The 23,952-nt window shown below is 38.2% G+C and overlaps 1 protein-coding gene across 1 annotated transcript in view; it reads right to left on the bottom strand.

Moving 5' to 3' along the window:
* The window catches only part of dchs1a (dachsous cadherin-related 1a), a 130,819-nt gene extending 109,752 nt beyond the window's left edge, over positions 1-21,067 (bottom strand). Inside the window, 2 exon segments of the mRNA XM_051129549.1 lie at positions 6,924-8,727; positions 20,752-21,067. Of these exon segments, the coding sequence (XP_050985506.1) occupies positions 6,924-8,708 (1,785 nt within the window). The 5' untranslated portion in view covers positions 8,709-8,727; positions 20,752-21,067.
* Between the last annotated feature and the right edge of the window lie 2,885 nt (positions 21,068-23,952).

Below are 23,952 nucleotides of genomic sequence, written 5' to 3'. Positions count from 1 at the left end.
CCACTAAAGCGTGCAGTGAGTTTGGTGAGGGGTAACTGAGAATGAATGGGGGAAAGTCACGTGAGAGGAGGCAATGCCTCCATCGCGATATGATTCGATATGACTGGTTATGTTCTGCTGTGATTGGTTCATGCAATAAATCCCGCCTCTTGTGTTCGTGCACGTTCCGCAATCACAAATCAGTCTGAATGAACAATATAATGGCGTCAATGGAAAGACCTACCAAAAAAAAAGTAAACAACTCGCACACTTACATATAACCACTTTGTTACGTCAAAATAAGATCTAAAATGGCATGATCTGTGGGAATTTAAAGTAAATCTCTGTGTCTGTGACCAATATTTACAGAGCTTTGATGACTGATGGTCCGAAAAAATTCAAAAATATTTTAAAATGTTAACTATTACAAAGAATAACTGTACTTAAGTTCACAAATAAAATGTATTGCTTAAATTGTTACTGCCTTGAGTTATTATTTTGGAATTAATGTAAAATGCTTTATAATAAGATTCATACTTGGCTTTAAAGGGATAGTTCACCCAAAAATGAAAATTAGCCAAATGCAAATCTGAGTTATATTAAAAATGATCTTGGCACTTCTAAGCTTTAGAATGGCATGGGCAGGTGTTTCTCTTCATCAGTCCAAAACAAGTCCAATAAAGTGCATCCGTCCATAATAAATAATGCCTCACGTGGCTGCGGGGGGTGAATAAAGGCCTCCCGTAGTGAATCGATGCGTTTTTGTAAGAAAAATATGCATATTTAAAACGTAAGAATCACTTTAATCTAGCTTGGGCCAACTGTCGTACATGGAAGCAGCTCGCACAAACCAGCGTTTGTTTACAGGAGCAAAGGAAGCAAAGTTTCCTTACTTTAGCAAAGGAAAACCAGTCTCCTTTTGGTTTTTACTGAAATCCTCTGACATTTTTCTTCTAATTCTAATACTTCTAATTCGTGATCGCTGTTTTGTTTTGGTTTGTCCATGGCGTGTTCGCGTTCATCACTTCTGAGCAGCACATGCACAAAGCCGAAGTCTTATGTGATCTGCCCAGAGCTGCTTCAACCAGTTGGCGCAAGCTAGATTAAAGTTCTTACATTTTAAATACGTTTTAAATATGGATATTTTTCTTACAAAAATGCATTGATACACTACAGGAGGTCTTTATTCACCCCCCAGCATTTTTTATGATGGATGGATGCACTTTATTGGACTTGTTTCGTACTAATGAAGAGAAACACCCACCTATTCCACTCTAAAGCTTGAAGTGGCAAGATCATTTTTATAACTTTGACTGCATTCGTCTGAAAGAAGTAAGTCATACACCTAGGATGCCTGGAAGGTAAGTAAATAATGGGCTAATTTTTGGGTGAACTATCCCTTTTAATAAACAAAATAATAATTACATTGTTAATGTAAAAATATAAAATAGTTTGTTTGTTTATATCTACATTAAATTATGAAAAATAGTTTGTAGTCTGAAATCATTCTGGATCTGCATTCTGGAAAATAAGTAAGTTAAGAATCTGCACATGCTACTATCAAGTTTTTGGAGAGCAGTTGCTGTCAGTATCCGGAAACCTCTTTCTGCTTCTGACTTTCCAACAATCTGGCTGATTTAATGTCTAAAGATGCAGGGAAAGAGACACAGCTGGAGTGCACTTGTCTGATGCTGTGAGTGATCACATCTCTGGCTGCAGTGATATGAGTAATATGCCCCAAATTGTCCCGAACACGAATATACCTTTGAAAAACCTGCCAATGAGGCAAAGACATGTAGTGCTGCCCTTGACTAAAGAAAGCCCTGCGAGTCTATTTTTTTAAGGCATGGGGGCAATCAAAGACTGTGGAAGATAAATGGAACAATATCAGTGATGTCTTTTCAAGGACAGTGCAGGACTTGGAGTTCACTTCCAGCTGAGAATTGCCAAGGCACGACTGAGACAGGAAACGCCTTTAAGGCTACAAAGGAAAATCGATAGACGCACAAGTTGTACTCAGAGCTCTGAAATGCCAAAATATTTTGGTTTGGCTCAAATATTCAGACTCCTCTCAAGTTCTTAAAGAGCCTCCAGTGTTGACAGATCTTTCTAAGACACTTTTAGGGTGGTGAGGTTGTTCTGACACCCTCCTAATGAGCTGTGAAGTCAGATCAGATAAGGAGCTGTGGAGACACATAACTCCCCATGAGGAAGGAAGAACATCCCATAAAAGTCAGGGTAACTTTTGCCATGACAGTAGAGGGATTGTTGGGGCTCATTTCACGTTCTTAGATGACTAGGGCTAGTGGAAAAATCTCTCTCTCTCTCTCTCTCTCTCTCTCTCTCTCTCTCTCTCTATATATATATATATATTACATTTTTAGATATATATTTGATCTAATATGTAATCCTGGACCGCAAAACCAGTGGTAAGTAGCACAGGTATATTTGTAGCAATAGCTAACAATACATTGTATGGGTCAAAATTATAGATTTTTCTTTTATGCCAAAAATCATTAGCACAAGTAACAAGTAAAGATCATGTTCCATGAAGATATTTTGTAAATTTCCTACCATAAATATATCAAAACTGAATTTTTAATTAGTAATATGCATTGCTAACAACTTCATTTGGACAACTTTAAGGGTGATTTTCTCAATATTTTGATTTTTTTTTGCACCCTCAGATTCCAGATTTTTAAATAGTTGCATCTTGGTCAAATATTGTCCTATCCTAACAAACCATACATCAATGGAGAGCTTATGTATTCAGATTTAAGATGATGTATAAATCTCAATTTCAAAAAAATTACCCTTATGACTGTTTTTTTTGGTCCATGGTCACATTTGTGAGCAATGATGCAAACAATCATCTAAAGGCTGAATCAGAGTTTGGAATTGATTCACTAAAATTGATTCATTGAAACTGATTCAGTGATTCACTTTGTCTATTCCTTTAAACAAGTTTTTTTAGTGCTGTCAAGCGATTAATCATGATTAATTGCGTCCAAAATAAAAGTTTTTGTTTACATAATATATGTGTATACTGCGTATATTTAATGTGTATATAGAAACACACATACAGCATATATTTTGAAATTATTTAATTACATGTATATATTTAAATTCATTTAATGGATATTATATATAAATATTTTTCTTAAATACTTACATGCATGTGTATTTATATATACATAATAAATGAACAGTACACACACATATATTATGTAAACAAAAACTTTGTTTGGATGCGATTAATTGTGATTAATCGTTTGACAGCACTAGTTTTTTTGTATCTCTCGTGATAAGTCTCTCATACTTACGAATAACAAAAGAAAAGAACAATTGTGAAATGAACCTAACTAGTCTATGAAACGTAATGCCCAAACAAAACGGACATTAAAATAATTGCAATGTTCACAACACTGCTTAATTTTATAACGCCAGCAAAATTACTGCTAATTTACCCTTAATATTCAATTTATCTCCAGCCCTACTGTGCATGAGAACGGTACTGTTTTCTGGAGCCCTTTATATATCACAAAAAAAGAGCACAATCAAGCACAAAGATGAGTGTTTCAGAAAAAAAGCGAATAAAGGCTTTAGAAACCGAATGCGGTGCTAACAAGACTACGTTAACAGACGATTGTTCAGGGCCCTCAATGAATCTGAATGGGACAAAGGCCTTTCCTGCCTTATTGTGCTGTGGAGACCTGCGGAGCAACCACACTCCATCTTTTTCACAGCTCTCTCAATTCAAATCATTAAGAAAAGGGAGACTTGACTAAATGTACCAATTATGCAGCTGCCTCACACAGAGTGAAAAACGCTCGTCACCCCGGTGGTGAACATGTCCAAGACCGCAGTTGGAGTGTGTTGTGAATAGTAGCCTTAAAAAGTGAAGTGTCCTAGCAGAGAAGACAAAACAGCAGCTGAGTTCAAGCCATTCTTGCACATCTACCAAGGAGAATCCTTTCATCTGTGTCCTCTATAGGAGCTCCAAACTCTCAGACTGGTTAAAGGTTCTAATATTACATAATAGCAGGGCTGGATCGATACCAAAACTTTGGTTTTGGTTTGATACCAGCTGGGATCGTTACTAAATGACTCATGATAAAAGTTTGTGAACTTTGTCAACTTCGTAACCTTTATAAATTGCCTCCATTAAGCATGAAAATGCCACTACATACAAACAACACTAGACTATGCTAAAAAATGTATTTTAATTCAGTTTCATCTGAATTGAATGATACCAGTTAGCACATCTTTAGCAGGCTTAAAGGGATAGTTCAACCAAAAATGAAAATTCTGTCATTCATTACTCACCCTCATGTCATTCCAAACCTGCAAGACCTTCATTCATCTTCAGAAGACAAATTAAGATATTTTTGATTCAATCCAAAAGCTTTCTGACCCTGCATAGATAAAAACTCAACTGACATGTGCAAGGCCTAGAAAGGTAGTAAGAACATCAATAAAATAGTCAATGTGACATCAGTGGTTCAACCATAATTTTATGTGTCAGTCTTCGACACACGTCCTTACTACCTTTCTGGGTCTTGAATGTGTCAGTTGCATTGCTGTCTATGCAGGGTCAATATCTTACTTTGTGTTCTGAAAATAAACAAATGCCCTGCGGGTTTGGAACGACATAAGGGCGAGTAATTAATGACGGAATTTTCATTTTTGGATGAACTATCCCTTTAAAATCCTAAAAATCTAATAAAATTTGAAACTAGGAAACTCTACAACCAACAATAATATAATGAAAACAAATGAAAACTAAACAGATAATTAACTCCGTTTTACTCCTTATAAATACTAGTGCATAATAATTGAAAGCAGAGTTATGGTCATTATAAGAATTTAGTAACATGTCTGATAATTTTGGACACCCTTGATTCCAATGCCACAAGTCTTTTGCGAGTTATCTTTGCGGTTAAAACAAAACTGGGTATGGTCGCTAGAGTTTTCACACTACAAAGGGTGGAAATTCAACCGAAAGAGGAATAAAACCCAGTTAATTATTCCTCAGCCCAACGGCAGTGACGCACAAGCAAAGTGACAAAACCTAAAATGTAGTAAATCGGCAGTGCCAGTACACATTAAACTAATCATGCTCCGCTGTGAGGGATACACTGGAAAAAATGAAATCAAGCCCAGTTCAGATGTTAAATGAATGATCACAATAGCCCCATTGTAATGGCATTTGGACAGAAGCTTTGATTCAGAAAAAGGGAGGCGGTGGGAACTCTGCGCACAGGGATCTCTGATGAAGGGAAAAAAGCAACTCATCAAGTGCCGTGCTGTGATGCTTGGATGTGGATTTGGCAGTGATTTCTGCAGTCTGTGCATCATCAAACTCCCAACTGCTCTTGAGTGGCATGCCAGCTCCCATCTACAGCAGTCGTTCATGCCACAGCCTGTGAGACAGTTGGTTTGGACCTCATCCTTGGCAAGTTTGCTTTGATGGTTGTAAGGATAGACGTAGTAACTCCTTATATTGTTCTTGTGTTGAAAACTGAAGTCTTCTGGCAACAGTCTACAAACCATTAGCACTCATTCAACGAGGATAGAAACTGACAGCAAGACAGGAGCCACTCGATCAGATTTGATTTGCACTCGTTTTGTAGACCTGAGCACTGCTGATCCAATTCCTAATTCCAAATTTAAGTAATACCACTATGAAACTTCTAATTTTACTCCCAGACCTCCTACTTGACCCTGCGCAGCTTCCATTCCCAACTCTACTGCAGCAAGGAGTCAGTCAGTCCCAAAACCTCTCCCAGGCACGATCCTCCCTCTCTCCGGAGAAACCCCAAGGCCAAGTTCCCGTCTGCTGGGCCCTCTGTCAGCCCGCTGGAGTGTGTCTCAACCCCCGCCAGCACAAATCCACCACAGAGAAAGCATTAATGTGCCTTCACTTGATATGTGACCATGTGAAATTACACGTTTTGATTTACTAGGAAATGTATTATGAGCTTTGAATTTGCCTGTGGAGAAACTTATTAGAAAAGCACTTTGAAGTCCCTGTACAGACATTGATAGAACCCAGAGAGCTTTGTCTCTTAGAGTCTTTTATAGTCAGCAGACAACAAGGACTATGAATTCTAGGCCAGATGAGACCAAAATTGCAAACCCCAACTGACCCATCCACAAATGCGAACAGAGAATACCATACTAAAGTAACCTGGCAGAGTTTTCTACACTACTTGTTCAGTGGCGTCACAACACCACTACTGAATCTACGTGAAATGACTAGTGTAGTCCAATTACAGAACAAATGACTCTAATGATTCGGTTCATTCACTTTAGTGAATCAAACACATAAAGTGCAAACAGCATAGTCCAACTGACTCATTATATCACAATTTTTGAGAAATACTTTTTTATATTTAATATCTAACTTAATATTTAATACAGAAGAACTAAAAGAATCACTAATGGAAACATTTTAAAAAAATCATTAAGAGGAACTGTGGCCAGAATTGCGTAATTATTTATGACTCATTTCATTCAATTATTTATGATTCATTTCCCAAGTGAAAAGTCTTTAAATGTGAACTCACCTGCACCTTCTGCACTACAATGAAAACCACCGTGAGGTGCAAGTAAAAATATCTAGTAAAAAACAATCCCCCACAGCCTGAGGAGAGTGAGTAACTCCCGACTGAAGCGGTCCAATCTAAACAAAGCTTACTTAAGCTCGCTCCCCAATATCTTACAATTCATCATGCTGGTTTCCAAGTCAATTTCCTAAAATGACTGTTTCCATTTACTCAGTTTACACTCTTTAAAAGCACACTCTAACAATCTGTCTTAAATATAAACTTGTTCCACAATGGGGTATTCACACACTTCTTGCTCAACCCCCCCCGAATTTTGCATATTAATCAGTGTAACACAAATTCAGCATTTGCAGACAAAGAAAATAATAGTCCTACCTCCATGAAACAGGTCCCTGCTGCGGCATTCTCCTTGATGGATGCATTGTAGAACTTGCTGCCAAACACAGGTTCGTTATCATTAATATCCTGTAGGATCACTTTGACCACAGCTGTAGAAGATAGAGGCGGTCGACCCCTGTCGGCAGCAACCACAGTTACACTCGGCGCAGGGTCCGTTTCGTAATCGAGCTGGGTTAAGGTGGTGATGATACCAGTGACTGCATCAACACTGAACCAGTCTGAATGAGTCCCTTCGTTTTGTAGGATGCTGTAGTGAACATCTCCGTTGGGTCCCTGGTCTTTGTCCCGTGCTGTAACCTGTACGACAAAACTTCCCGGAAAGGCAACCTCTGGAATAACCTGGGTGTATTCTTGTTGGTCAAACAAAGGCGGGTTGTCGTTAACATCCATGACCTGAATGGTAAACGAAGACTCTGCCCGTAAGGGAGGAGTGCCGGAATCTGTAGCCAATACTCTGAGTTCATAATGGTCCTGCTCCTCACGATCAAGGATCTGATCTACGCAGATGAGATAGATGATGCTGTCTTTAGTGGTCAAAGCAAACTTTCCATCACCCCCTTCCAAGGATACATTCACATTGGCATATTCTCCATAATCAGGGTCCGTGACGGAAATCCTAGCCACGTACTGTCCAGGCTGCGCTCCTTCTGAGATGCGAGGAGAACCATCCTCACTAAGGAAGATGATGGTCATGGTGGGCTGGTTGTCATTGTAGTCTCGCACTTGGATGGTCACGAAAGCATTAGTGACCTCTGGTTGACTGGCATTGTCCCGAGCCTGTACAACAAGCTCATGGACTCTTCTCATTTCATAATCCAAAGGTTTGTTCAACGTAATAACTCCAGTTCGAGAGTCAATGACAAAGTAGCGATCAGGGTCACTTTGTCTCCTATTGATGTCATAGAGTACCAACCCATTGTCGCCTTCATCTGCATCTGAAGCGAAAACCTGCAGTATATTGTTCCCAGGTTGAAGGTTCTCAGAGATAACGGCGTGGTAGCGACTCTGGTTAAAGACTGGGGCATTGTCGTTGATGTCCTGCACAGTCACGTCCAAGATCATTTGTCCGGTCCTCTTGGGTGAACCACCATCAAATGCTTCCAAGAGTAGAGTGTACGAAGATCTTGTCTCCCTGTCCAAAACTGCATTGACTACCAAATCCAAGTAGAGCACTTTGTTGGATCCTCGTTTGGTTTCGAGAAGAAAAGCTTGCCCTACATTTCCATCCGTTATGATGTAACCTTGCGTAGTAAGCTGGTCCTCATCGGCATCCAAGGCAGGCTCAAGAGGAAACTTGGTGCCAATGGTTGTCTGTTCTGGAATCTTAAACGTGGCTCTTTTTCTTGGAAACACTGGAGCGTGATCGTTGATGTCATTTACTAAGATGGTGACTTCTACTGTTACACCAGTTATGGTGACTGCTATGAAGCTGTAACGGTCCCGTACTTCCCGGTCCAAGACTTTTGCGGTTTTTATGATCCCTGTACTCTCGTCGATGTCCAGATCGGTGCCGACACCTGTACCCTGATGATCTGAGATGAAATAGTGGGTTGCAGTCATGTCAGGTGGGAGGCCAGCACTAATGTCACCTACTACAGTTCCTGCTGGCTGCTCCTCATCTAGCTGGAGCTGCAATGTTCCTGGTACCATAGATGAGTGGATGGTCGTGGGTTGCAGCGCCACATAGAGGATCACCAATATCCACCACCAAGTTCTGTTTTGATGCAATGGATCCATAATCGTCCTTCCTTTACTCTTCATTGAATTCTTCTTACAGAACCTGACAGGAGAAATGGAAAAGGACATTAGTTAGAGAAACAAGCATAAGCGAACTAACAGAAAGCGGTTCAACATTATCCAAAAATCTAAAAAAGCATGCATTACAAAAAGATAGATTACACAAGCAGGCTCAGTTACAGTTATGACAAGAATGCGTAAGTGGCTTTCCACATGTTGCATGGGTTCACCTTTAATAATGCAGCAGCACACCGTGTGCACACATGTTGTACCCGCATTTTACTCTCAGCTAATAAGTCAAGACATTATTGCTTTGGTTAAAACGAGAAGCTTCACTGTACTAAAATTAAAAGAAACCACAAGGTGGTCAGACATGTCCCAAAAAAGTCTGTTTTAGGCATAATTTTTGCCCTTTAATGAAAATATAGTTTGAATTCCTGTCAAGACGATTGTTTTAGTTAATGCCGGCATGTTTGTTAGAGATCCAAGCTTGAAAACTTTTCTGAAATGCAAAATTTTCCCTTCAACACTCATTTCTTTATGGGGTGTAAACTTAAGGAATGTCCTCCTACAGCAAAATATCAGTGTAATGATGGACAGGAGCCTAAAATAGAGACTGTGGCTAACATGACCCCCCTTTTTTAGTAAAACTATTCAACTGCAGCCCACACTGATGCAAAAGAGAGCCAAGAGGACCCTTCAAAGCCAACTAAGTGTTAACCCTGTCGTATATTAATGCCAATACTAATGCCCAAAACGAAGCTAGAAAAACGCTGGTGGGCCAATTCTAATATATTATAACCACAAAGGTCTCCTCTGAGTGTTCTTCCAGCTCCTTTTTAAATTAGCAATTCCTCATCCATAAAATTGCAGCCTGTGGACCTGCAAACTAAAACGACCTTTTTGTTAAAATTATGAAATAGAATCTTTTATAGATGATTCCTGGATTAGGCCGTTTTCTAGGTCCAAATGAATTATAAACATTCTGTATGACAGGAGCTTAAATATTTACGTATGCTTGTTAGAAGAACTCGACTCATCCAGCCCAGCTACTCAAGTATGAAAGATCTGCAAAGCAGAAAGGAGATGAAAGATTGAAAGTTATGCGAGAGCTTATTATCCGAGGAATTATGAATTGTGCGGTTTTTTGGTTCCCTTTGTGGAATAAAAGCACTACAGGAAAATTGCATTCACATGCAAAGGGACAACTGAACCCCACATCTGACTCTGCCTTTGACTAAATCTCTTGAAACAACACTGTAAATCAACATTGATCCCCTTCATAGCACATTTTCAAAAGTAAGCTATATGGAGGTTGCCAGTGCTACTTAGATTTAAACACAAACATTAAGGACTGTATGCAGTGTAATTTTCCAAGACGTTTATGAATTTAAAACAATCATGGGATAATTTTTTTGGGAAAATAGCAATTTATATAGATATCTTAATTGTCCCACACATACTGTGACTCGCATATTTTCTGACAATCTAGGCTTGAGTCTTAACCAAGGCCTGAAGACAAAATGAAGACATGAGCAGTTTTAAGACAAGCCTGTCACCATGTGCGTTACTACGAAAAGCCACAAAATCAATTTCAGGCCAAGGGAAATAATCATGTCATTCTCAATCACTGTGAAAGAAAAATTACTTCACAATAAAAATTCTTTACAATCGACCACAGGATTTCATGTTTTCATAAAATAAATAAAAACAGAATCACAGGAAATACTTTTGCTCTGTCATACAGTAGAGGCTCCCTCCGGTGGTGGACTACCGCTATATATATATATATATATATATATTTTTCCCGCCTCTGCAAAATTCTAATGCTACTTCTTTTCACTTTCAACCCCACAGGGTATTTGTTTTAAGTAGGTAAGCATGTCTCAATGTGCTCGCAGGTTTAACTCGATTAACTCCAGAGTGACTGGTGGTGTGGAATCGCGCACGCAGCTGCACATGTGGTTAATCTGAAATGTGTGTGAATGAGTCTGATGATGCAGGTGTCCATATAAAAGTGTGTGCAAGCGCCTGTGTGTGTGAGTCAGATCTGTGCGTGCTGTGCGCCTCATTGCGGTAGTCTGTCAAGTCTGTGGTAGTGACAGTGTGTGTGTGTGCCTGAGCGAGGGAGCAGACCAGGAGGGCTCCACACAGTCTGCCCTGCACCCTCTCTGGCTTTGCTGCATTGTAATTGGGGTCTGCTGGAAGCCTGCCCTGTGCATATGGGAATCCAAAGCTAATTTCAGTCTGTCAGCATCACAGGGACAGAGAAACACACACACACACAAGCAAGAACACTCTCATATGTTTAAGAAAGAACAGGCACACACACCCACACACAATACCTCCAACGTAGATTATGTGTACTAAACACTACTGCACGAAAGTAAAGCCTCCAAATACACTATGAGACACACACACTCATACATTATGATACATATATGTAACCCTGGACCACAAAACCAGTCATAAGTGTCAATTTTTTGAAATTGAGATTTATACATCATACAACTATTTGATAGTCTGGAATCTGAGGGTGCAAAAAAATCAAAATATTGAGAAAATCACCTTTAAAGTTGTGCAAATTAAGTTCTTAGCAATGCATATTACTAATCAAAAATTAGGTTTTGATATATTTACAGTAGGAATTTTACAAAATATCTTAATGGAACATGAACTTTATTTAATTTCCTAATTCCTGATTTTTGCCATAAAAGAAAAATCAATAATTTTGACCCATACAATGTATTTTTGGCTATTGCTACAAATATACCCCAGCGACTTAAGACTGGTTTTGTGGTCCAGGGCCACATATATTTTAAGATTTCAATACAATAATAAAAAATTAAATGTAGAAATATAAGAAATATTTATCAAATATAATATAATATCAAATATCTATCGAAGCCCGTTTCCACCACTGAATAAAAAAAAAAAATGTAATTGCGAGATATAACCGCACAATTGCGAGTTATAAAGTCAGAATTGCAATTCTGACTTTGTTCTCGCAATTGCGAGTTTCTACCTCGTAGGGCTGCACGATTAAATCGCACGATATTGTGAGGCGCGCTTAGTCAATGAAGCCGGTACTTTGATTAGTAGTAAAGCTCCATCACGTGCGTTCAGCTGGAGCGGCAATTAATACACAGAGCCGTAAATCACTGACAAGCTACGCCAAATCGCGCTCATAATCGAATGCGATTCATCTGCGATTTTGAGCGTGATCTGGCGTAGCTTGTCAGTGATTTACGGCTCTGTGTATTAATTGCCGCTCCAGCTGAACGCACGTGATGGAGCTTTACTACTAATCAAAGTACCGGCTTCACTGACTAAGCGCGCCTCACAATATCGTGCGATTAATCGTGCAGCCCTACTACCTCGCAAGTCTGACTTTTTTTCTTAGAATTATGATACAAACTCACAGTTCTGACTTTTTTTTTTCTCAGAAGTGTGAGATATAACCACACAATTGCGAGTTATAAAGTCAGAGTTGCAATTCTGACTTTTTTTCTTGCTATTGCGAGTTTCTATTTCACAATTCTGACTTTTTTTTTCTCAGAATTATGAGATACAAACTTGCAATTGCAAGTTATAAAGTCCAGTTCTGAGGAGAAAAAAATGACTGATATGTTCACAGAATTGCGAGTTTGTATCTTACAATTCTGATTAATAACTCGCAATTGTGAGTTTATATCACACAATTCTGACTTTATTTCTCAGAATTGCGACTTTATATCTCAGAATTCTGACTTTATAACTCGCAATCGCGACTTTATTTCTCAGAATTGCAAGTTTGTATCACGCACTCTGAGAAAAAACGTCTGAATTGTGAGATAAGTCACAATAACTTTTTTACAGTTTTTAATTCAGTGGTGGAAATGGGCTTCCATAAATATCTAATAATATATACATTTTATTTAATATTAAACACACTATAAGCTTTCCTAAACTATTCACTGAGGCTTTAAGATTAAAAATTTGACTGTGAACAAAAAAATCATGATTGTTTCTCCAGACATTGAGGCAATATCCCAGACTTTGTCAAAAGCTGAAACAAAGTTGCACAGATGTGTTCAACGGGCACTGCCACTTTTACTAACGGCTGGAACAGACCTCCAAAGGGCTGGACATGTACCACGGCAAACGAACCTAGACAACTGCTATTTTGTCCAAGATAAGTTTCTTTTTCTTGCATTTAATGCCTCGTTAAACTGCACGGCATGAAGAGAAATACTCTTGGATTGCAGCTAAATATAAATGGCTGTAACTATACCGGATTATTCATAAACCATATATTTATATAGTGGAGTTTGTACCGATCAAATCAGGTCAAGATGTGGGCCATATATCTTATAATTCTGCTAATTTTATAAGGGCATGTTAAAAGTGTAATATCCCTGTTTCTGACTTTCCATCTTTGGGCATCTTTCCAATGCGCTCGGTCATGTGTTTAACCCAGACCACTTAATACGACAAAGGGCTTGTGGTGTAATTACAGAAAATGGCCCATTTGAAGAAAAAAGAAAACTCTTTGTGTGCAAGGCACAGTCTATCCCTTGACAAACTCTAACACAGATGAAAAGAAAACAGGTCTGCCCTATTTAATTTAAAGCGTGCCCTCAATAATAGTCTCTAAGCAGTTCACACCTGCTGATTCCAAGCACCTCAGGGCAGTTTTGTATTTTTATGCAAAAAGGAGAAGATAGCAGATTTGTGGGTGTGTCGACCACTAATATTTCTGAGCAAGTGTTGCTGCCTTCCTCCATTAGCCAGAACCTCCATTCCACACAACGGTTCCAAAGATCTGACAGAGCAGAAATCTGGAGCTAAACAATCCCAAAGAAGCTGCTCTGTTAAACACTGAAACCACTCCGGCCAAGACGCTGGGGATGAAAACAACCACAGCTGGCCAGACCAACGCTGATCATCTATCACTCGAAGTCCAAAACGCTTTCCCAAGCAGTGGAAGACGTCCACGTCGCTCACGACACCTCAAACAACACTCGTGCTGGAAGACTGTAATGACTGCAAACACGGCTTTAAAGAATGATGTTTTTTCTAAAGTTCATTTCGGTTAGATTGAGAGGGCGGATGAGGTAAAGACAATATATTGGCCCCTTCAGTGTAAATGATGAGTGAGAAAAGGCCGTGAAAGCCAAGAAGACCTTAAAAAGAAACCCTAAGCAGCCATAAAGTAACACCATCAATCTCAACATTGGGCAACTCAAATATTTCCATTTTAAAGGATGTTTAGTGCTGGGCCAAATTAACTTCACATTGACTATCATTTGATCTCAAGCAAACATGCTGTCACACAGGGATTATTTTCCTAAAATTTCTTGCTTTTGCAAGATAACCGAAAGAAATCCAAGAAAACAGCCAACCAGGCCAATCGTGATCGATTCCAATACAACGTCTGCTTGTTTGAGCAAATCACTCACTCTGAGATCCAGTGAAACTTGGCAAGAGAGGCTTCATGTTGAAGCACTTATCTACAATAATGGAGTATCTTAAAGATCTGCAAACACCAACCACACACTGCGCCTTATAACTAGAGTTGGAAAACGAGAACCAATTCTTATTCGCAACCAGTTCCATTTAAAAAAAAAAAAAAAAAACAGAACTCCCAAATGAATAACTCTGCTCTTTTGTGTGTCAAAAAGATGCAGTACAACTAGGGATGCACCAAATTTTTGGTCACCGAAAGACAAAAAAAGGCTGTAAATATGAGCCGGAAATTTCTATGTAGTATGTTCCTGTTTGCAGTAGCGCTACCGTGCTGTAACATGCTGTAGTAATCAACTTATTGAGCTGAATTAAAAAAAAAGTCTTACGAAATTACTTTATACTATTTAATAAAAAAGTAAATAATTGTTCATTTTTGGTTTCAGTTTTCAGCCAAGTGCACACTGAGTCAGAAATTTTCGTCCGAAATTTCCGCACGTTGAAAAATAAATACGACCTCACGTTGTGTCAATCAAGTTTTCACACTGTCCATGAAACTTTCGTCCATCATAAAAATATTTGGATAGGGTTAGATTTTCAGCGTTTTTCGCATCCAAAGCAAGCATGTCAAGAGGTGTTTTGACATATCAGAGCCACCGTACAAGCGAACGCCAAAATCCAGAATTGCGTCTGAAAAGTTCGTCCACTTCGTCTTGCAGCACAAAGCACTGTAAAGGTCCTTGAACACAGAGTTCACAGAAATTAGTGGTCTTCTTTATAATATGTGGCTCCAGTAACACTAGCAAAGCATCAAAGTTTACTGACATCCTAAAGTAAACTTTGAATCGCCCTGGATAATCCCACAGCTCCTTAAGGAGGTGCGCACAAAAAGTATTCTTTCCTTTCTCTATACATCTTATAATTGGATGGACCCAATATGTCTTTCTTTTTCTCTTTTAAGAAGAGAGTGGACAACAAAATCATCCTCACTGTTAGAATATTCCATTGTGTATTGTTTTGCGATTTTTTTTTTGCAACAGATGAATTAATACTCATCGGAGTCAGTATGCAAGGTTTCTGTGCGTGACAAATTTTTTGAATGATGAATATGAAAAAACGCATACGAAAATGTTAGACTTTGACAGTGTGCAATGACCTTTAGTCACCTTTAAAAAGTAAATGACCACATTTATGCATCTATTCCAACTCTAAAAACTAAAACGCCACTAAACAAACACCTCCAAAAACTGTTTTTAATTTATCAAATAATATTTTATCCAAATATCTATTCCTTACAAATACTAAAATACTTGTAACTACAGCCGATAAGGAACCAAGCAACGCAAACCATCACAATTATTATCAATTCCCATCCATGAAGTGCAAATAAACTTCATTAAATACATTTTGTGCCACCATCCCTTCACCTCAACTTAAAGGTCGAGTTGAACCTATGTTCTAAGGTACAGTAGTCCAGCATACAGCATGGTAGATGTGCTCCACAGGAGCTGGTGGGAAAGAAGAAAACCATCTGCGGGCCTCAGATATGTACGTGCACTGCTAATCTACATCAGATACATTTGTGCCATGGGAAAAAAGGAGGCCATATCAGCCTTGGTTTGGCCAGCATCTAGGATGTTCTGGCTTCAGGGGACCATCTTTTTCCCACACCCTCCAACCTGCTGAGTGTGTTTGTGGAAATGTTTGTGGAAGGAGGTTTGCGCGCTGAACAAAACAAAGAACCACACGTGCTGCTGGGTCCTTTGAACATGACACCAGCTGATACAGCTTCGGTTACGGTGCGAAATTGGAAACATCTGGCGGTGGCGAGTGGACGAGTTCAGTACAGAGTTTATGAAATTCACCGTGTGTACTTTTAACTGAACACAGACTGTACCATCCCGTTTGCAGATAGTTTCAAAGAGAGGTATCGTGTCCAGTATGTCTGTTGCCATATGGAGAACCGTATATTTGAGGAGTTGCCCCTACAGTCAAACAAATCCGTATCAGACTGAGTACAAGCCATAGCTGCAGTATTTTGTCTTTCTCTGTCCCTAAGGAGATTCAAGTTACGCTTATAACAAATGCTACTTTGACAGTTATCCATTTTATGTTTATGTACTATCTAAAGCCAAATCTTCATCTTTTTGAGTGACATCTACAAAATACATGGGCAGAACAGATTCTGAGGGCAAATCTGCAGAATTCAAGAGTCGAGAACAAACAATGTTCACACACCATTTTACTGGTTTATTCCGGGTGAAAGAAAATATTCAGTGCACTGGGAATTGATTAGACAATCACAAAAAGCCATAATAACTCAAAAAGATGGTCTATAGGAAGTTATAATGTACAACCATGTAAAAAAGAAAAAGACTTGGCCTTAGTACAAAAACATAAATGGGATAATGATAATGACATTTGTAATGAGCACACTTGATTCTCCTAAGGGAAACCTATGAAATCTAAACCTAACCGTAAAGTCCAACCCTCCACCTAATCCCTAAACCTAAAATTATATTATATTTTATATATATATATATATATAAAAAATACTATAAATATATTATACATAATATATACATTATTTATAATATATATATATATATATATTTATAATATATATATATATTTAAAATCTACGAAACCTAAACATAAACATAAAGCCCAACCCCAACCCAGTCCCTAAAACTAAAATTACCGATAACCATACAAATGCCTGATATTGGTGCCGATAATCTGTATATACACACACACATATATATATATATATATATATATATATATATATAAACCTAACCATAAAGCCCAACCCCCTACCCAATCTCTAAAACTAAAATAATATGAATAATAAATACATGTATAAAATTAAAATAAAATGTCACAAAACATAAAATAATGGGAATAAAATAAATGACAAAAAATAAGAATAGATAAATTTAAAATATCTCTATATCTACATATATATCAATACGTAAATAAAAATGAGAATTATATATATAAATTAGGGGTTGACCAAAGTTTTTTAGGGCCGATGACGTTATCGATTATCACAGATCAAGTAGACTGATAACCGATATTTTGAACCGATATATATGTCTGTTGCAAAAATTTATGTTAATTTACGTCAAAATTTAAAAAATAACAAGGGCTATAATAATCAGTGATCATCAGTGTATATATAAGTATGAATTATATATATGTATATTATATGTATACACACACAGATTATACATATATACTGCATATTTTGTATTTTACATGTACATATTATTTATATAAAGTATATTAATATATACTTTCAAATCCATGTACAACACTCAAAAACATGTACAACAACTCAACAAAATGTACAACAACAACAACAACATTTTGTGGGCACAGCCCAAAGGCACAAAGGTGATAGTTCATGTGGGATACAAACCTACGCCTTCTCTGTAAATACAAGAAGGAGGTCACACACTGACACTACACGGCTTTACAAGACATGTGTACAGACACACCTCCCTTCAAAACCTAATGAGAAATGCAGATGCAGGGGCAACAGTCCTCTGGCATGCAATCTCTGCCGTCCACTCTGTACACCACTCTGGAGACCAGATGCTGCAACTGCGCACTGCTTTAGTGCTCCACCAGAGACCTGTAAGGATGGGTTTAACTACACCACAGCAGAGGTATTGGAACTGTCTGATCATCAGAGAATCCCTGCCTAAGCCAAAAGGATGAGATCAAGAGTGATGTAAAGTTGTGAGCGGCTGACTCCACAACGACCCCGTTTTTTTTCCCCCCAACATCCGAATGGATCTCAGTTCACCCGAGACGATCCGAGGTCAGGGACAGAGCTGAGAAATTAACCGATCATCCGCTGGGACGAGAGTCTGGTGACATAATCTTTGGAATGTCTTAAAAGCCCTTTGGCGTTCGATCTGGATCTGCTCTGTCTGAGGGTCGGACATCAATTCTGCGGCTATTTTCATTGCAAACTTTATGAATTTCATTCAGTCCAGTAACAAATAAAAATGGTCCGAGCTCTAAATCTTTCCATGGCTCGGCTCACACCAGAATCAACTACACTTCCTGTCTAGCATGCAGCCGCCTCCTAGTTTTATCTTTGATTTATTAGATTCCCAATGTTTTGTTGTGGCTGTCGAATCAAACATGTTGTTCTTATTTAAACACCATTATAATATAAACGATCCAGTGCCGTCTGCTTATTTGCGTGAGGAACACGGTTAATTTTCAAGCTCATGACTTCATCTGAACAAAGTGGAACATGATTTAACTTGGGATGTGACTCACTAATCTTATGGATCGATCCCAAAACCGAGAGTGCGAACATGTGGCGTTTAGCAAACGGCCGGCGATGGGCGGTGCTTTAAATTCTAATAGCTCAACGGCGAAGAGCGGCGGAAACAGTAGCTAAATCGCTGCGGTATCGCACTATGGCAACCAACGAACCCGAGAAATGGAAGTCAACTGAGCTCAATGAGTGAAAACAACCTTATTATCTTGATGAATATTAATTATCGTCGTCCTCAGAGGGAGATTTGGAATGTGGTCTGGATGAACCCCGGCCAGTCACCAACACAAAAGCACAGCACTTTTCTAAGGCTAACAAAAGAATTCCACTGATGAACCAATTTAAGAGGAATGTCTTGCAAGGAGAGAAAATCTATATGCTCTGGCGTGTCAAGAAAGTTAAATAAATGACCACTGGACATCTGCCCCTGTTATTCTGCAACTGATTTCCTCTGAGGTGCAACACGTTGCCAAAAATATCATCTGAGATAAACCATCCAAGAAAGGTCAGACTGTGGGTGACATTAATAAATACATTAAAATGGCGATTTAATTGAATATGTTGCATAGTGGATACGACACTTTTATTTGTTGGCTCTGAAATCAGATACAATCATTTTGCAGGATTTATTAAGTAACCTTCCGTTTTCTATAATACTGGGAGTTAAGATTTATAAACCCCACCTCTCAAAGTTTTCACAGGCTGGTATATTATGTTTTCTCAGAATTATTTTCAAAAGCAAAGAACTTCTGAAAAAGTTATGCAATACAAATCAACCCCTCAACGAAAAGAACCTTTCGGGAGGCTTTTGTGGCCTGCACACGGGTTACACCAATACCAGGCTAGATTAAAAACAGCAGTGCAGAATATACAAATAACTGACGCTCAGTGGTCAAACTGCAGCAGTTGCAAGCAGAGTGAACCACGGCTTGTCTCTGAACCAACAGACTTCTACTGTGCCTTGTGAGTCATGGTTAGAAAATTCAAATTTCCTATTGATATCAATATCAGCTGCATTGTGGCACTGTCTGATTAATTGCATTGATTTATTACAAACAGCATGGTGTAGGTCTGATTCATTCCGGTAAACAATTTCTTAGAGCTGCCTCACATCCATTTCTACCACATCCACCAGGAACAAACAATAATGCACGCACTTCCACGTCAGAACGTTTACAATAACCACCATAAATCATATCATACTGTAGGCTGCACACAAATTGCACTAAACTACATATGCAAACAACTGACTTGAAGATGCATTGAATCCAAAACTTTGACTAAGAAAAAATGTACTCAAGTCTGAATCAAAACTTCTCAGCTTTGGATTGCACATGAAATACTACACCGTAAACCTAAAAGTGCAGGCTTCTAAACCAGACAACTGATCTAAGTGCAGTGATTTCAGTGTTTGAGGACTAAAATAGAAGAACAATGTTAAAATATGTGGCTATGCATGCTGAAGTAGCTCTCATATACAGAAAATACATTTTGAATTTCTAATTTCAGGAAAGTCTATACTGCAAGTGACTATGGCAAGCTGTATTAACATTTATTCCTTAAAACTAACTAGCATCTGGTTTTATGCTACTAGCATTTTAATGACTAGTAAGTAACCCAATAGTAATGAATAACTTTGTAAATACTTCTGCTAGTAATAAATTTCAATTCAGCCATGAATAACAGGTTTTGTGTTTTACTTATCCATTCTAACTATCTATACACTTCTATATTAATGCCTATTTTTCACACACTACACTCTTAAAAGGATTCCAAAAGGGTGTTTTTGCAGTGATGCCATAGAAGAACCATTTCTGGTTCCCCAAAGAACATTTCAGTGAACAGTTCTTAAAAGAACCATTTTGAAGACATTTTTAAAAAAAAATCTAAAGAACCTTTCGACTATAAAGAACATTTTCTGCATTTAAAAGGTTCCATAGATGTTCAAGGTTCTTCATGGAACCATCAGCACCACCACAGTTTTGTATTCGCATTGTTACAACTGTGTTATTTAAAACTGAAAGTTGCTCTTCAATATGGAATAGAGATAAACAGTGATAAAAGATAACTCGATAACTTGCTATCCAAGTTAACAAGTGGCTATTAAATAGATACTATTGGAGTATTTATCACTAAACAAAATATAAGTACTAGTAACATCAAAATAGATACTACTCAGTTTTAAGGAATAACTGTTAAAACGGCTTGCCATAAGAGTGCGTTGACTGCGATGGAAGCGTTGTAGTTTGCCGCGTCGCGTCAAGATAGAGTATAAAGTAGTAGTTTAGCGCCACTGACGCACTTTATCCATGAAACACTTACACTCATCTGTTCTTGATTTTCAGTGATAGCGATCCGGTCCGTGCCAACGTAATGTCAGGAAAACCAGCCAAAAATGCAATGTCGCTTCAGAAAAATCCCTTTTAGATAATATCCATCTTCCAACAAGTTGTCTTTTGCGTACCACAGCAACTTCCACTAGTATATTTCCAGTTTAGTGTATTTCCCTGTTGTTGTCAAGCTCAAAATACGCTGCACCAAATCAAAAGGGCTCTGTCCTCCAAACTGAGCGCAGCAGACAGGATGAAATCAGTCCGTCAGCATCGACAACAGCATCCAACTCTAGACTCCACACTTCCAACACACGCTCACAACCTCCCGGAGTGAAACTCGACACCAGCCCGTCCCACTCCCGCATGAATATTCATGAAACACGTGTAGAAGCGGAGTAATAGCGCGACCTCACCGAACGGGGGCGACCGTGTGCAAAAACGGTGTGACGTGATTCGGTCAGACTTTGGTGCCACCAGTCTTCTTCAGACGGAATTGAATTTATGCATCGTTAATAAATGTAAATTATCTATCTATCATTTTCAGTACTGCCAGAGAAAATAATTTTGCACACCATCTGATTTATAATTTAAACCACGCAATCCATATTATATAATATGTGACCCTAGATCACAAAACCAGTCATAAGGGTCATTTTTTCAAAATTGAGATTTATACATCATATGAAAGCTGGATAAATAAGCTTTTCATTAATGTATAGTTTCTTAGGATGGGACAATATTTGACCGAGATACAACTATTTAAATATTAGGAATCTGAGGGTACAAAAAAAAATCAAAATATTGAGAAAATTGCCTTTAAAGTTCTTAAAATAATGTTCTTGATGTTTATTACTAATCAAAAATTACGTTCTCATACATTTACAGTAGGATTTTTTCAAAATATCTTCATGGAACATGATCTTTACTTAATTTCCTAATGATTTTTGCCAGAAAAGAAAAATCAATAATTTTGACCCATACCGTGTATTTTTGGCTATTGCTACAAATAAACCCCAGCGACTTAAGACTGGTTTTGTGGTCCAGGGTCACATATACAGTTCTGACACGACAAAAATAAACACACATGCAAAATATATAAGGAGGAAAAAAAGGTGCCGGGAAAAAGTAATCTGGAGAAATCCATCATTCTTACAGGTTTGCGATGTGGTCTGGGTGAGAGTGAGTGAGAGAAGGGCCAAGACAACAGATTTAACGTCAGGTCGTGTAACTGAACGATTCCTCCCATCTGGTGGTTGTCTAAGAGAAGCATGTTGAACGCCCCCGGAGGACGTTTACTTTCATCTGCTGCAGAGCTGGAGCCATGACCTTGGATCACTTTCTGGCCCCATCAATCCTAAGAGACAACAAAAGAACAAATCACTGTCTGTTTGCATATAAATCCTTTTGACACAGATAAAGGCAAAGTACTCCTAAGGACCTTGTACCGTGCAAAACCCGCTCAGTAGATTCATTATGGTGCAAAACACCTTTCCAAATATTTTTATCAACGCATCCATCAGGAAAATCACTTTTAGCCTCAAAGGCAACTGCAGTCTACTTAGATAGGTTTCCATATATTAAGCAGTAAGAAAAAAAAAAAAACATTATTTATTTCACTGAAAGGTCCATTCATCTTGTTTAAACAATAAATTGACAGATAATATAATCATTTTGTTCCATATAAATGTAGTGCAGTTATACACTATATGCTCCTTCAAAAAAAGAATAATTCTCATAATAAAAAAAGCAAGTGCAACATAGATACATAGCTTCATAAAGAAATAGAGGGTGCAGCATTAATGTTGTTTTATTTAAAGCATAAGTCTATGCATAAACAGAAATATTTCATATTTCTTAATCAGAAGTGCAAATAAACCATGACAATGACCTGAAAGTTCATCCATCGAGCAGAAGCGATGCGTATTGTGGTCTACATGGTATATCAAGTGATAATGTTTAAGCACCCATGAGATCGTAAGGCCATGCCAAAATCTAGATACAAAAATACGTTAGACAGGAGATGAAGTTTTCCTGAAAAAATATACTATATAGTTTATTTATATGAAAGGAGTTTAGGGAGAAGACAGGCTTGGCAGCGAGTTAGGCTGAAAAATGAAGAAAAATCAGTCTCGTACACCCTCGAGTCTGAAAAACCTGCAAATTTTCATGTGTGCTGGATGGGAAAGAAAATAAAGATATACTGTAGATCCTCTCCTTCAGTAGCACATGGCTGAGAGACATCTGACTATTACAGGGACGGTAAATAAGGTCATATACTTTTGTACGTTGCAGACAGTTTTACTCCTTAACTGCATGTTTCATTATACTCTAAAAATGCTGGGTTAAAAACACCCAAATTGGGTTATTTGACAAATCAGCATTGGGTAAACACTGGACAGAACACATGCTGGGCTACTTTTGACCCAGCTGGTTAGGTTAAATGTTTTACCCAACATGCTGAGTTATTTTATTTAAGTACTGTTTAAAAATTATTATATAGCTGGCTTAAAATGGGCTGGAAATTATGAATCACAGCATTATAGAGGTAACAGCAATAATCAAAAGATGAACATTTATTATTAAGCAAGAACTCCCATGGACAAATAAGTGTAAAACTTGTTTAACAATCATTTTAGAAATAAAAAAATGCAAGTTTGTATAACTGTTCTTTGTAATCACTTTTCACCGTAATAGCGCTAATTCTCATTCCGGTGATGGGCTGCAGTTCGCTGGGGGAACTACGAACCTCAGACAGCTGCCTCGTGTTTCACTCATAGCTGAAAGATGCCGAGACTAACTCCAAAACCAGAAAAACTACTCAGCACCTGGGTAAAATACTAAATTACCCAATAAAATGACCCAACAGGCAGAACCCAGCATTTTTGGAGTGCAAAAACACTACACTCTAAAAAGTGCTGGCTTAACCCAGCCACTAGGTAACTATGGGACAGAACATGCGTTGGGTTGTTTTGACCCAAGTGCTGGGTTTAACCATTTGACCCAGAATGCTGGGTTGTTTATTTGACCCAACCAGTGGGTCAGGTTAACTGTGTTGCTGGGTTAAACATAACCTAATCATTGGGTTATTTGTCGTCTTGTTGCCTTACTCCCTTTATATTTACCAATAATAATAAATCACAAAAGAATGTAAAATTATTATTGATTTTCTGCAATACAGTTAGTAAAACAC

This window comes from Labeo rohita, chromosome 15 (genome assembly GCF_022985175.1).
Source record: "Labeo rohita strain BAU-BD-2019 chromosome 15, IGBB_LRoh.1.0, whole genome shotgun sequence".
NCBI lineage: Eukaryota > Metazoa > Chordata > Actinopteri > Cypriniformes > Cyprinidae > Labeo > Labeo rohita.
Note: the sequence above shows the minus strand (reverse complement) of the source record. Positions and strands in the feature narration are given on the sequence as shown.